This window comes from Ursus maritimus, unplaced genomic scaffold, assembly GCF_017311325.1.
Source record: "Ursus maritimus isolate PB19 unplaced genomic scaffold, ASM1731132v1 scaffold_26, whole genome shotgun sequence".
Lineage (NCBI taxonomy): Eukaryota > Metazoa > Chordata > Mammalia > Carnivora > Ursidae > Ursus > Ursus maritimus.
In genome coordinates this window covers 2,930,679-2,946,840 of record NW_024425119.1, presented here as the reverse complement: position 1 = coordinate 2,946,840, position 16,162 = coordinate 2,930,679, and the positions used below count along the sequence as shown (strand labels likewise).

General features: G+C 39.4%; 1 protein-coding gene across 5 annotated transcripts in view; it reads right to left on the bottom strand.

The window, feature by feature from the left end:
• The window catches only part of RAD52 (RAD52 homolog, DNA repair protein), a 37,151-nt gene that overhangs the window by 6,550 nt on the left and 14,439 nt on the right, over nucleotides 1–16,162 (bottom strand). For 3 of the 5 annotated variants that reach the window (XM_008704834.2, XM_040642017.1, XM_008704835.2), the window contains exons 4-7: nucleotides 15,931–16,024; nucleotides 15,686–15,753; nucleotides 13,387–13,505; nucleotides 12,513–12,588 (exon numbers count right to left, since the gene is read on the bottom strand). In XM_008704834.2, the coding sequence (XP_008703056.2) occupies nucleotides 12,513–12,588; nucleotides 13,387–13,505; nucleotides 15,686–15,753; nucleotides 15,931–16,024 (357 nt within the window). The remainder of the gene's footprint in view (nucleotides 1–12,512; nucleotides 12,589–13,386; nucleotides 13,506–15,685; nucleotides 15,754–15,930; nucleotides 16,025–16,162) is intronic. The other 2 variants (XM_040642018.1, XM_008704836.2) reach the window with 2 other exon arrangements.

The window sequence follows — 16,162 nt, the reverse complement described above, 5'->3', positions numbered from 1 at the left end:
CAGACTAGAATACCGTTGTGAGAACTCCAGTGACCAGCTGAGAAGCTACACGACTCAGGCCAGCATAACACCAAGACAAGATTCCAGCAAAAGACGCAGGAAAATTCATGCCATTTTGCATGCCCACTCACACCCCTGCCCCTGCCCTCACCCAGCATAGAACAGTACAACCAGGAGGAAACTTCCCATCCTGGGCTCTTCCGCTGGGATGGAAACAAAAGAGTAGACTGTGCCTCCGATGTTGTGGCTTGTCTGGGGCTGCCCAAGGCATTGGTTTCTGTTTCACCTGACTCAGCACGCAGATGGGACCAGGAGAGTTTGAAAGTCACTGAAAACAGAGATGAGCATGAGAACACATTGGAACTATGCAGTCCGATGCCAGGAGGAGGAGGAGATCATAAAAGGTTTGAGAAGTCCTAGGACCTGTAGCTGGGCTGACTGGTGAAGGTCTTCCCCTGCACAAAACCAGTACATACAGACTGGGACAGGTGGTTGTTTTCTCAAATGCCACATCTCAACAAAAGATCACAAGGCATAGAAAGAAACAGGGAAATGGGGCCCAAACAAAGGAACAAAAGGAAACTCCAAAAACTGACCCCCCCCGCAAAAATGTAATCTATGTGCTACCTAACAATGAATTTAAAATAATGATCATAAAGAAGCTTGATCAGCTAAGAGAGAACACACACAACTAATGAAATCAGAAAAATGATGCGTGAATGAAATACGAAGAATATCAACAAAGAGAAAACTATAAAAAAGCAGCTAACAAGTTCTGGAACTGAAAAATATAATAGCAGCTGAAAAATTCACTAGAGTGGTTTTACAGTAGACTCGAACTGAGAGAAGAAAGAATCAGCAACATGAAGACAGGTCATTTGAAATCATCTCATCAGAGAAGCAAAAAGAAGAAAGAATGAAGAAACATGGCAGAGCCTAAGGGGCCTGTAGGACACTCATCACACTATATATTAAGAGTCTCAGAAGAAGAGAAAGAGAAAGGGGCAGAGAGATTATCTGAGGAATTAATGGCTTAAAACTTCCAAAATCTGAGGAAAGAGAAGACATACAAATTCAAGAAACTCAAAAAACTACATCTAGGATAAACGCAAAAGGCTCACACCAAGGCACATTATAATCAAACTGCCAGAAGTCAAAGACAATACAGGAATAACAAACTACCAGAAAGAGAAATTAAGAAAACAAACCCATTAATAATTGTAAAAAAAAAAAAAAAGAATAAAATACTTAGCAATAAATGAACCAAGAAAAGTGAAACTGTGCAGTGAAAACTGTAAGACATTGATGAAAGAAACTGAAGAATAAATGGAAACACATTCCATGCTGTGGACTGGAAGAATTAATATTGTTAGAATGCCCAAACAAACCAAATCAATCTACAGATTCAGTGCAATCCTTATCAAAATCCCAATGGCAGGGGCGCCTGGGTGGCTCAGTCATTAAGCGTCTACCTTCACCTCAGGTCATGATCCCAGGGTCCTGGGATCGAGCCCCACATCGGGCTCCCTGCTCAGCAGNAAGCTTGCGTCTTCCTCTCCCACTCCCCCTGCTTGTATTCCCTCTCTTGCTGTCTCTCTCTCTCTGTCAAATAAATAAATAAAATCTTTTTTTTTTAAATCCCAATGGCATTTTCCACAGAAATAGAACAAACAATCCTAAAATCTGGATGGAACCACAAAAGACTCCAAATAGCCAAAGCAAACTTGAGAACAAAGCTGAAGGCATCAGCTACCTGATTTCAAACTATATTACAAAGCTATAGTAATCAAAACAGTGTGGTATTGACATAAATACAGAACCTAAAACAATGGAACAAAATAGCTCAGAAAGGAACCCATGTTTATACAATCAACAGATTTATGACAAAGAAGCCAAGAATGTACAATGTAGGAAGGACAGTCTCTTCAATAAATGGTGTTGGGAAAACTGGGCAGCACATGCAAAAGAATGAAACTGGACCACTATCTGACACAATACACAAATATACTCAAAATGAAGCAAAGACTTGAGTGAAGACCTGAAACCATAAAACTCCTAGAAGAAAACACAGGAGATAAGCTCTGTAACACTGGTTTTGGTGATGACTTTTTGGATCTGACACCAAAGCAAAGCCAACAAAGCAAAAATAAACAAGCGCGATTACGTCAATCTAAAATGCTCTGCGCAGCGACAGAAACCATCAACATGAAAAGGTAACCTACTGAATCGGACAAAATATTTGTAAACAATAACAACTCAATAGCAAAAACAACAACAACAAATAATCCGATTAAAAATGGGCATAGGATCTACACAGACATTTTTCCAAAGAAGACACACAGGTGGTCAACAGACACATGAAAGGCTGCTCAACGTCACTCTTCATCAGGGAAATGCAGATCAAAGTCAAAATGAGACACTACCTCATACCTGTCAGAGTGGCTATTATTAAAAAGACGAGAAATAAGTGTTAGAGAGGATGTGGAGAAAGATGAACCCTTGTGTACTGTTGGTGGGAGTGCAAACGGGTGGAGCCACTATGGAAAACAGTATGGAGGTTCCTCAAAAAAATTAAAAGTAGAATTACCACATGATCCACCAATTCCACTTCTGGATATTCATCCAAAGAAAACAAAAACACTAACTCGAAAAGCTATCTGCACCCCAAGTCCATTATTTACAATAGCCAAAGTATAGAAATAACCTAAGTGTCCATCCATGGATGAATGGATAAAGAAAATGTAGTAAATATACAATGGAATATAATTCTGCCATAAAGAAGAAGGAAATCTTGGCATTTCCCACAACATGGATGCACCCTGAGGGCATTATGCTAAGTGAAATAAATCAGACAGAGAAAGACAAACACCACATCATCTCACTTATATGTGGAATCTGGGGAAAAATGAAAAAGAGCTCATAGGTACAGAGAACAGATTGGTGGTTGCCAGGGAGAGGCAGGTGACAGGCAAAATGGGCAGGGGGTGAAAAAGTACAAACTTACAGTATAAAATAAGTCACGGGAATGTAATGTAAAGCATAGTGATTATAGCTAATAATGTATATTTGAAAATTGCTAAAAAACTAAATCTTAAAAGTTATAAAAATATTTATAACTAGCTTTGGTGATGGATGTTAACTAGACTTATTATGCTGATCATTTCATAATATATACAAATATCAAATCATCATGCTGTATACCTGAAACTAAAATAATGTTATATGTCAATTATATCTCAATTTTTAAAAAGTCAAAGACAAAGAGAAATCTTGAAAGCAGCAAGAGAAAAACAAATCATCACATACAAGAGAGCCTCTATAAGATTGTTAGATTTCTTCTTACAGGCCAGAACACAGTGGGATAATATACTGAAAGTGCTGAAAGAAAAAAGCTCAGCCAAAAATACTGTATCCAGCAAAACTATCCTTCAAAAATAGAGAAATTAAGACTTTCTCATAAAAACAAAAGCAGGGGAGTTCATTTCCACTAGACCTGCTCCACAAGAAATGCTAAAAGGAGTTCTTCAAAGTGAAACAAAAGGATGCTAGACACCAACACAAAGCTATACAAATATAGTAAGTTCTCCAGTAAAGGTAAATACATAGATAAATATGATAGCCTGTATTATTATCCTTTTGGTGCACAGAATTTAAATGAAAAAACTATTAAAACTATATAATGAATACAGAAGTTTTTTAAACAACTATAGTTTTTATAACTATAAATCTCTGTTACTGGGTATACAATATATAAAGATGTAATTTGTAACATCAATGAGACAAAATGGAGCAGGGGTGGAGTTGTAAAGGAATAGAGTCTTGGGGTACACCTGGGTGGCTCAGCTAGCTAAACATCTGCCTTCAGCTCAGGTTGTAATCCCGGGGTCCTGGGACTGAGCCCCGCATCAGTCTCCCTGCTCAGTGGGGAGTCTGCTTCTCCCTCTCTTTCTGCCTCCCCCCAGTTTGTGCTCTCTCTCTCTCTCAAATAAATAAAAATTTTTTTTAAGAAATTAAAAAAAAAAGGAATGGTGTTTTTGTATGGAACTGAACTTAAGTTATCAGTTTAAAATAGAATGAATCCTGCAACTTAAAGATGTTTTATAATTGCAATAATAACCACAAGGACTATCTCTAGAATACACACAAAAGGAAATAAGAGGGAATCAAATCACATCAATACACAAAAGTAAAACAAAACACAAAAGAAGGCAGTAAGGGAGGAAAGGAAGGACAAAGAAGCTTGTACAAGAAATGCAGAAAACAACAAAATGGCAACAGTAAGTTGTTCACTAACAATAATACTTTAAATGTAAATGGATTAAACACCCCAATCAAATGACACAGATTGGCTGGACAGATTTAAAAAAAAAAACAAGATACAACTATATGCTTTTTATAAGAGACTCACTTTAGATCTAAGGACACAGGCTAAAGATGAAAGGATAAGAAAAGGTATTCCATGTAACTGGTACCAAAAAAGAGCAGGGCAGGCTATACTAATACCAGACAAAACAGACTTTAAGTAAAAAACTGTAACAAGAGACAAAGGAGGACATTATATAATGATAAAAGAGTCAATTCACTCAATAGGTATAGCAATTATAAATATTTGTGTACCAAACACCAGAGCTCTTAAATATATAAAAGAAACTTTGTCAGAACTGGAAAGAGAGGTAGATAGCAACACAATATAATAATAGTAGGAAACTTCAATACTCTACCACCAGTAATGGATAGAATAACAGAAGATCAATAAGGAAATACAGGATTTGAACATTATAAGCCAACTGGACCTAACAGACATATACAGAATACTCCACCCAACAACAGATTATAAATTCTTCTCAAGTACACATGAAATATTCTCCAGGAGAGACCACATGTTAGGCTACAAAACAAGTCTTAACCAACCGAAGAATACAGAAATCATACAAAATCATATCAACAAGAAAAGACTCAGGAACCATATGATCCTCTCAATCGATGCCGAAAAAGCATTTGACAAAATACAGCATCCTTTCCTGATTAAAACCCTTCAGAGTGTAGGAATAGAAGGTACAATTCTCAATCTCATAAAAGCCATCTATGAAAAGCCTACTGCAAATATTATTCTCAATGGGGAAAAGCTGGAAGCCTTTCCCTTAAGATCAGGAACTTGACAAGGATGCCCACTCTCGCCACTATTATTCAACATAGTACTAGAAGTCCTTGCAACAGCAATCAGACAACAAAAAGAGATCAAAGGTATTCAAATCAGGAAAAGAAGAAGTCAAAATGTCTCTCTTCGCAGACGACATGATACTCTATATGGAAAACCCAAAAGAAGCCACTCCCAAACTATTAGAAGTTATAGAGCAATTCAGTAACGTGGCGGGATACAAAATCAATGCTCAGAAATCAGTTGCATTTCTATACACGAAAAACGAGACCGAAGAAAGAGAAATTAGGGAATCCATCCCATTTACAATAGCACCAAAAACCATACGTTACCTTGGAATTAACTTAACCAGAGACGTAAAGGACCTATATTCTAGAAACTATAAATCACTCTTAAAAGACATTGAGGAAGACATAAAAAGATGGAAAGATATTCCATGCTCATGGATCAGAAGAATTAACATAGTTAAAATGTCCATGCTACCCAGAGCAATCTACACTTTCAATGCTATCCCGATCAAAATACCAAGGACATTTTTCAAAGAACTGGAACAAACAGTCCTTAAATTTGTATGGAAACAGAAAAGGCCCCGAATCTCCAAGGAACTGTTGAAAAGGAAAAACAAAGCTGGGGGCATCACAATGCCGGATTTCGAGCTGTACTACAAAGCTGTGATCACAAAGACAGCATGGTACTGGCACAAAAACAGACACATAGACCAATGGAACAGAATAGAGAGCCCAGAAATGGACCCTCGGCTCTTTGGGCAACTAATATTTGATAAAGCAGGAAAAAACATCCGGTGGGAAAAAGACAGTCTCTTCAATAAATGGTGCTGGGAAAATTGGACAGCTACATGCAAAAGAATGAAACTTGACCACTATCTCACACCATACACAAAAATAAACTCCAAATGGATGAAAGACCTCGATGTGAGACAGGAATCCATCAAAATTCTAGAGGAGAACATAGGCAACAACCTCTACGACATCGGCCAAAGCAACCTTTTTCATGACACATCCCCAAAGGCAAGAGAAACAAAAGATAAAATGAATTTATGGGACTTCATCAAGATTAAAAGTTTCTGCACATCCAAGGAAACAGTCAGAAAAACTAAGAGGCAGCCCACGGAATGGGAGAAGATATTTGCAAATGACACTACAGATAAAGGACTGGTATCCAAGATCTACAAAGAACTTCTCAAACTCAATACACGAGAAACAAATAAACAAATCAAAAAATGGGCAGAAGATATGAACAGACACTTTTCCAATGAAGACATACAAATGGCTAACAGACACATGAAAAAATGTTCAAAATCATTTGCCATCAAGGAAATTCAAATCAAAACCACACTGAGATACCACCTTACGCCAAGTTAGAATGGCAAAAATAGACAAGGCAAGAAACAACAATTGTTGGAGAGGATGTGGAGAAAGGGGATCCCTCCTACATTGTTGGTGGGAATGCAAGTTGGTACAGCCACTCTGGAAAACAGTGTGGAGGTCCCTTAAAAAGTTAAAAATTGAGCTACCCTATGATCCAGCCATTGTACTACTGGGTGTTTACCCCAAAGATACAGACGTAGTGAAGAGAAGGGCCATATGCACCCCAGTGTTCATAGCAGCATTGTCCACAATAGTTAAATCGTGGAAGGAGCCGAGATGCCCTTCAACAGATGACTAGATTAAGAAGTTGTGGTCCATATATACAATGGAATATTACTCAGCTATCAGAAAGAACGAATTCTCAACATTTGCTACAACATGGACGGCACTGGAGGAGATAATGCTAAGTGAAATAAGTCAAGCAGAGAAAGACAACTATCATATGATTTCTCTCATCTATGGAACATAAGAACTAGGATGATCAGTAGGGGAAAGGGGGGATAATCAGAAGGGGGAATGAAACATGAGAGACTATGGACTATGAGAAACAAACTGAGGGCCTCAGAGGGGAGGGGGTGGGGGAATGGGATAGACCGGTGATGGGTAGTAAGGAGGGCACGTATTGCATGGTGCACTGGGTGTTATACGCAACTAATGAATCATCGAGCCTTACATCGGAAACCGGGGATGTACTGTATGGTGACTAACATAATATAATAAAAAATCATTAAAAAAAAAAAAAGAAATCATACAAAGTATACTTACTGATCCCAATGGAATGAAACCAGAAATCAATAGCAGAAGGAAAAAGTGGAAAATCCACAAACGTGGAAATTAAACAGTACACTCTTAAACAACCAATGGGTCAAAGAACAAGTCACAAGGGAAATTAGAAAGTATCTTGAGACAAATGAAAATGAAACATACCAAAACTTATGTTATGCAGCAAAAGCAGTGCTAACAAGAAGGTTTATAGCTGACATAAGCTAGCGAAGAAATGAAATAAAGCTTGGAGCACAGATACATGACACAGAGAACAGAAATGCAATAGGGGAAAAAAAGTGACAAAACTAAGAGTTAGTTTTTTTTTTTAAAGATCCACAAATTGATAAACCCTCAGCTGGATTAAGAAAAGAAAGAGAGAAGACTCAAATAATAAATTCAGAAAGTAGGAACATTACAACTGATGTCACAGAAATGAAAAAGATTAGAAGAATACTCTGAACGGGGGCGTGCGGGTGGCTCAGTCAGTTAAGCATCTGCCTTCAGTTCAGGTTATGATCCCAGGGTCCAGGGATCAAGCCCTACGTTGGGCTCTCTGCTCAGCGGGGAGCTTCCTTCTCCCTCTCCCTCTCCCGTGCTCTGCCTACTTGTGTGCACGCTCTCTCTCTGTCAAATAAATAAATAAAATCTTTTAAAAAATCTTTAAAAACAAAAAAAGAATACTCTGAACAATTATATACCAACAAATCAAATAACCTAGAAGAAGCGGACAAATTCCTAGACACATACAACCTACCAGCACTGAATCATGAAGAAACAGAGAATCTGAATAGACCAGTAACAGTTAGGAGATTAAATCAGTAATCCAAAACGTACTAACAACAAAGTCTGGAACTAGATGGCTTCACAGGAGAATTCTACCAAACATTTAAAGAATGAACACCAATTCTCCTCAAACTCTTCTAAAAGCTAAAGTGGAGGGAACACTTCCAAGCTCATTCTGTAAGGCCAGCATTACTCTGATACCAAAGTCAAACAATGACACTACATACACTTATCATGATGAGCACTGAGTAATATGTAGAATTGTTGAATCACTATATTGTACACCTGAAACTATATGACACTATATATTAACTAGACTGGAATTAAAAACTTAGTAAAAACAAAACAAACAAAAAAAACCAATGACACTACAAGAAGAAAAACAACACTGTGAGAAAACTATAGAAAAATATCCTTGATGAATATTGATACAAAGATCCTCCAGGGGCACCTGGGTGGCTCAGTCAGATAAGCAGCTGACTCCTGATTTCAGCTTGGGTCATGATCTCAGGGTCATGATACTGAGCCCTATGCTGGGCTCCATGCTCAGTGGGGAGTCTGCTTCTCTCCCTCTCTCTCTGTCCCTCCCCTGGCTCATGTATGTGTGCACTCTCTTTCTCAAATAAATTAATTAAAAATTCTTAAAAAAAAAAAAATCCTCCAAATACTAGCACACTGAATTCAATAGCACATTGAAAGAATTATACGCCATGACCAAGGGGGATTTATTCATAGGATGAAAGGATGGTTCAACTCCACAGATCAATCCACGTGATACACCACAGTAACAGAAAGAAGGGACTAAAGCCATGCTAATCTCAATTAATGCAGAAAAAGCATTTGATAAGACTCAATACCTTTTCATGACAAAAATATTCAACAAACTAAGAATAGAAGGAATATACCTCAACATAATGAAAGCCATATATCAAAAGCCCACCACCAATATCACATTCAATGGTTAAAGACTGAAAGATTTTCCTATAATATCAGGAACAATGCAAAGAAGCCCACTCTCACTACTCATACTCAGCATATTAGAAATCCTAGCCAGAGCAATTAGGCAAGAAAAAGAAATAAAAGGAATCCAAAGTGGAAAAAAAGTAAAATTATCTCTAGATACAGATGACATGATCTCATATGCAGAAAACCCTATAGACCACAAAAAAAAGAACTAATAAATTCAGCAAAGTTGCAGAATACAAAATCAACACACAAAAATCAGTTGTGTCTATATACTAGTAATGAACAATCCAAAAAGAAAATGAAGAAAACAATCCATCTACAATAGCATCAAAAAGAATAAGATATTGGGGCGCCTGGGTGACTCAGTCGTTAAGTGTCTGCCTCCGGCTCAGGGCGTGATCCCGGCGTTCTGGGATCGAGCCCCACATCAGGCTCCTCCACTGGGAAGCCTGCCTCTTCCTCTCCCCCTCCCCCTGCTTGTGTTCCCTCTCTCGCTGGTTGTCTCTCTCTCTGTTAAATAAATAAATAAAATCTTAAAAAAAAAAAAAAAAGAATAAAATACTTAGTAATAAACCTAACCAAGAATGTGAAAGACTTATACACGAAAAACTGCAAAACATTGCTGAAAGTAATTAAAGAAGCCACAAATAAATGGAAAGACACCCCATGTTCATAAATTGGAAGACTTAATATGGTTAAGATGCCCATACTACCAAAGTGATGTACTGATTCAACACAAACCCTACCCAAAATCCTATAGCATTATTTGCATAAACAAAAAAAATTTCATCCTAAAATTCATATAGAATCTCAAAGGGCTTCAAATAGTGAAAACAATATTGAAAAAAAACAAAGTTGAAGGACTCACATCTTCTAATTTCAAAACACACTGCAAAGCTATAATGATTAAAATGGTATGATAATGTATAAATACAGACACAGTCCAATGGAATAGAGAGCCCAGAAAAAAACCCTTTCATATATGATCAAATGACTATCAACAAGCATGCCAAGACCACTTAATGGGGAAAGGAGAGTCTCTTCAACAAATGATGCTGGGAAAACTGTATATCCACATGCAAAAGAATGAAGTTAGACCTGTATCTTACATCATAAACAAAAATAAATTCAAGATAGATTAAAGACCTAAACATAAGACCAAAACCATAAAACTCACAGAAGATAATACAGGCAGAAAGCTTCATGACACTGGATTTGACAATGATTTCTTACATCTGACACCAAAACACAAAGCAAAAATACACAAATGCGACAATGTCAAACTTAAACATTTTAAAGGCAACCTACGAAACAGGAAAAAAATGTGCAATCATGGCTCCGATAAGGGGTTAACATTCGAATATATACAGAATTCCTACAACCCAACAACAAAAAATTAAAATCCCCAGTTAAAAAATGGGCAAGGAGGGGCGCCTGGGTAGCGTAGTCGTTAAAGCGTCTGCCTTCAGCTCAGGGCGTGATCCCGGCGTTCCGGGATCGAGTCCCACATCGGGCTCCTCTGCTGGGAGCCTGCTTCTTCCTCTCTCACTCGCCTGCTGTGTTCCCTCTCTCGCTGGCTGTCTCTCTGTCACATAAATAAATAAAATCTTTAAAAAAAAAAAAAAAATGGGCAAGGAACTTGAATAGACATTTCTCCAAAGATGATATACAAATGGCCAAAAAGCATAAGAAAAGATGTTCAACATCGAAACTCATCATCAGAGAAATGCAAATCAAACCCACAATAAGATAGCACCTCACACCACTAGGATGGCTGCTATCAAAAAACCAGAAAATAAAAAGTGTTGGTGAGGATGTAGAGAAATCGGAACACTTGTGCACTGCTAACTATAAAATGGTGTGGTCACTATAGAAAATAGTGTGGAAGTTCCTCAAAAAACTACCATATGGCAGCGCTTGGGTGGCTTAGTTGGTTACGTGTCCAACTCTTGATCTGAGCTCAGGTCTTGATCTCAGCGTGGTGAGTTCAAGCTCTGTGTAAAAACAAAACAAAACAAACCCCAAAATACAAAACACTACCATATGATCCAGCAACACCACCTCTGGAGATATATATCCAAAATAACTGAAAGCAGGGTCTTGAAGAAGCATTTGCAAAACCATTTTCATAACAAGCACTATTTCCAAGTCAAGAGATGAAAGCCACCCAGATGTCCATTGATGGAAAAACTAAAGAAAATATGGTGTACACATACAGTGGAATATTAGTCAGCCTTAAAAAGGAAGGTAATTCTTTTTTTTTTTTTTTTTTTAAGACTTTATGTTTAAGTAATCTCTAACTCCAACATGGGGCTCAAACTTACAACCTGAGATTGAGTCCCACACTCTACTGATTGAGCCAGCCAGGGGTGCCAAAAAAAAGGAAAGTAATTCTGACACAGTCTACAACATAGATGAAACTTGATGACGTTATGCTAAGTGAAATAAGTCACAGAAAAACAAGAACAGTATGATTCCACTTACATGTGGCATCTAAAGCAGTCAAATTAACAGGAACCAGAAGTAGAATGGTGGTAACCAGAGGCTGTGAGAAGGGGCAAAAGGGGAACTGTCCCATGGGTACAGAGTTGCACTATCCCAAGATTAACAAGTTTTGGAATCTGTTTGATCAGTGACCTGTACACTTAAAAATGGCTAAAATGGTAAATTTTATATTATGTTTTTTACCACAATAAAAAAGAAAAAAAGAAAAAAAATGACTAATATCCCTCATAAACACAGACGCAAAAATTCTTAACAAAATATAAGCGAATGGAAGCCAATAATGTATAAAAAGGATTTTAACAAGGGTCAGTGTGGCGTTCCACACGCCCCTCCGTCAGGGTGTCCCCAAGAAGCAGCCCTGGAGGACAAGCCAGGGAACGCTGCCCTGGGCGGCGGCACTGCGGGGGGGCCTCCGAGAACGCCCCGGAGACGGCGGCCACGCCCCGCCACAGGAACGCTCCGCCCCCCGCCTCCGCTGCAGCCAAGGGCCAGTCCAGGGCTGCGCCACTCCAGGCCCCTCTCTCCAAGGCAAAGGCTCGGCTCATGTGACAGGCTCGGGCAGAGACAAGGGCATCTACGCCGTGGCCCCTAGAGCGCAGGAGCAACAAGAAGGCTGAAGAGGTGAGGTTCTGAGTGTTTCTAAGGAACGACCACTGCAGGGGGCTCTGTGCTCCTGAGGTCTCACAGACCATTCCCGAACCCAGCTCTCCGTGGAGAAGAAAACAAGTGGCACGGATTCTCTAGGCTTCAGTTCCTTCAGCTGGAAAATAAGGTGACCGGTTCCTACTGGCTCTGGTCCTCAAACAAGTCTGAAATACACATCCAGACCCTTGAAAGGGCTCAGTCTCCCCTTCTCCTCCCTCCCTCCGGGGATCCTCAACCCGCGCCACCGCGGCATTTTCTCATCTTTTACTGCGATGCATTTCTTTCATCCATTTCTAACATACCTGGCGTGGAAGCTTATTTAGTGACCTCAGATAGTCTTTGTCCAAAATACAATTTCCAAGTGCATTCCCGAAACTTCTAAGGGAAGGGGGAAAAAAGAGAGAAACTGGTTGAGAATGGTTACATGTAAATATCAGAGAACACAGACACGACCTTCAGGGCAAGGTGCTTCTCAACCGCCGCGGAGGAGCTGGGTCCTAATAACACCCAGAAACGTTGCTTGGGCACCTGCCATGTTCACCACCGTATGAGGCTCTCAGAGTACAGCACAGGGCCTAACAGCCACGGCTCTCTGCCCTCAACAAGAGGCAGGGAGGACGAAAAGACAGAAACCATCCACAAAACCCCATTAGCGACCTCCTGCCCTGGAGCGCCAACTCCAGAGCAGAGAATTCTTTTTCCAAGGTCGGTTCCGATTCCCCAATGATAGGGAGCCACACACTTGGGGCACATCCACCCCCATGACTGAAGTTCTTGACTTGGGCCGTCTGGCCTCCCACACAGGTTATGGTACTGCAAGTTTTTAGTGTAAGTTCATTACAATTCACTTCAATTCTCAAAGGCCACGTATGACCCCAAAAAGGTAAAAAAAAAAAAAAAAAAAAGAAAGGAAAAGATAAACCCAAAACCCTGTTCTATGCACCTAAGCTGTACATACGCAAGGAAATACCGTTGAGGGGTTTAAAGAGTGTGGGGAAGCGATCTCTGTCCTCGTGTGGAAAGGTCTCCAAGACACAGGACTGAGATGGGGGTGTGCAAAATCAAGTTCAGAGGAGAGAACACAGTATTCTATATTTAAACAAATGAACAGGAAACAAAACTGCTCGGAAGCCAGAGCCAGACTGACGCAGTGTAGACTCCAGCCCTTGTGCTCACCTCAGCGCCCGCTTCAGCCCGTCTGTCACGGCCTCCTTCCTGGCCTTCTCCAAAGACAAGGCTTTTGACTTGAGGCCCTCACTGACACCATAGCCCACATCTTCATGATATGAGCCATCCTGCGGGTAGAAAAGGAGTTCAGAGCCAACATTAGAAGCTACAATCTTGTCACTCGTTCCACAGCTCTGGTCGCCCTCAAGAGCGTTCACACAGGAAGCACAGAACGCACCAGAACCCAGGCGCCTTGCTGGCACAGAGAGTTGGAAGAGAATTAATTTCCAGTGCTACGTCCTAGACCTGATCTGCCTGGAAATGTGCAAGACAATTCTCCCTTCGCACTTCCACTTACACATAAAAAAGGCACACAGCTAACCCACCCTAAATCTTACTACGGTGCATTACCCCAAGGTATAAAAACCTCTGGGACACCAAGCAAAAGGAAAAGGTGAAATACTGTATTTAACAGCCTCTTAATCATTGGATAGCAAATCTTTTCACAGGTCAGGTGGTAGCCATTTCTTGGCTTTCACCAAAAATGAAGATACACCTGATCAAGTTACTAGCTGACAGAGGACCGAATATAATTGGGGATGATAGCACTCTGATTTTTGAGATATAACGCAGAAAGCTTATTCAAAGAAATGAGTGACACTGTAACAAAACTCTCTCCATTCCCAGTCTATTTATGTAAGGTTTTTCGGTACTATTTATAAAAATAAGAAGCTAGAATACAATTAATGCTGAATGTTCTATCTAGGAAAATTAATTATTAAACTATAAATTAATAATTAAACTAAAAATTAATATTAAACTATAGACATATAAACTACCCCAAAAGGAAAAAAAGCTTCATTCATCTCATTAAGAAATACATTTTCCATAAAAATTCATTTTTATTAAGTATATAAATTTTGATGTAGTTATTTTGTCCCCCTCATAGCCACAACTGACTGACCAATTGTGTATTAATAATACCTGTAATAGTAACTCAATCCAGAAGAAATTTTTTATAATTTAGAGCCGTAGGGTCACTGAAAATTTACCCCCCAAAATTACTTTTATATATACAGACATACACACACAGAGAGGAATATGCTAAGGTTAATTGTTCCAAACATATATTATATATAATATATATTCTAAACATCTATCATATATATACTCCAAATATATATTTTACTTATACATATATACACATATACATATGGACATATACATATACATGTCCATATACATATGGACAAAAGCCAATGGGGAGACAGAATGGAAATATGAGTTTGAGAAGAAACAATGTAAAATTTCTCATGATTGAAGAAGAGCTTGCTCATGTATTTTTTAAAGTGGATGATAGTATTTAATCATTTATGATATTTAAAATCCATTGGTACATTTAAAAAAGATGTAACAAGAAAACCTGCATGGAATAAAGGGGACTAAGAATACACTTATCCTGATGAGCTGTGATAAATGTACCGAAGTGATGAATCCCTATACTGTACACTCGACACTAACGTACCACCGTATGTTAATTATACTTGAATACAAAAAGGAAGAGAAAGATGTAACAGATTTATTTTAGAATGTCAAATTTTACAATATGCTAAAAAACACACCGTTGTAACTACAGGTTTCCCTGCTATCCGAAAGTAGAACATTCTCATGAAATCTTTCATAAGCCAAAATGGTGCAAAGAATTACCATTAATTTTTATGGAAAAATTTTTGAGCATTCCCAGATCCAAAAAATAACCTGTTATGCTTTTCTGATAACCTTCGGCCACGTCTTGCTAACGGATGCACAACATAAATGGAGATAAAGCACAGATGCTCACAGACAGGGTTCAAAGCTCTGGCAGCTTGATGCCGAGACGCTGAGTGTAGTTCCCGGGGACAGACTCGGCGGGGCCCCTCTTGCCACCAGGGTGTGGCTTTTTTCATAAAAGCGAAACTCCTCTCTGGGTTTCTTTCAGTTAAGCGAAAACAGGTACCAGCGTAGGTCTTTCATAAAAGCAAAGCGGTGTAATGCAAACTTTTGAAACGCAGAGGACCTGCTATCTATACTTTTGGTGAAAACTTTTAGGTGTCAACTTAAAATGTGCAGGAAAACACGGGTTTTCAGAATTCATTTAGGGGGCACATGAGTAAGAATGTTTGGGTACCACCATCCTAAGGAACACTGGCTGAGCCCCAGCTCCACAGCCTAGCTCTCTAGGCCCAGTCCAGAGAATTCTCTACCTGCTCATTCTCTCTTACCACCCACCCGGTCCTTGGAGGCAGCGGGTCTATTCCATCACCCTCACCTTCAACTGGACTCTCACAAATGCACAGACTCCCACGTAGAACTTGCCATTGTTAAGGTCAACAAAATCTAGGAGTGGGAAAGAGAACCAGCTGAAGAGGATACTGATCCCTGTGCCTCACCCGTGTTCCCCTGCTGGCGACCAAGTACACCTACCCTACGTCCTCACCCACAAAATACTCCACCAGAAATTAGTCCCAAAGTAAGGGAAATGAAGAAGTCACCGTTGCCAGGAAACATACGCACCCACGTTCTGCTGTGTGATAGAGTGTGCCCAGCCGTTGTAACCAAACATCTCATTGGCCAGATTAATTACCCTGTGACCCTCAATGTAACATACCTAGGAAAAGAAATTAAAGGGGGGGGAAGCTTGTTAAAATTCCCTGCCATACTTAAATGAGAATCAAAATTCACCTAATTTACTCCTTACCAGTTTTTTTTGGCAAAACTGCCACTTAACATTCCAGGGAAATTCTCA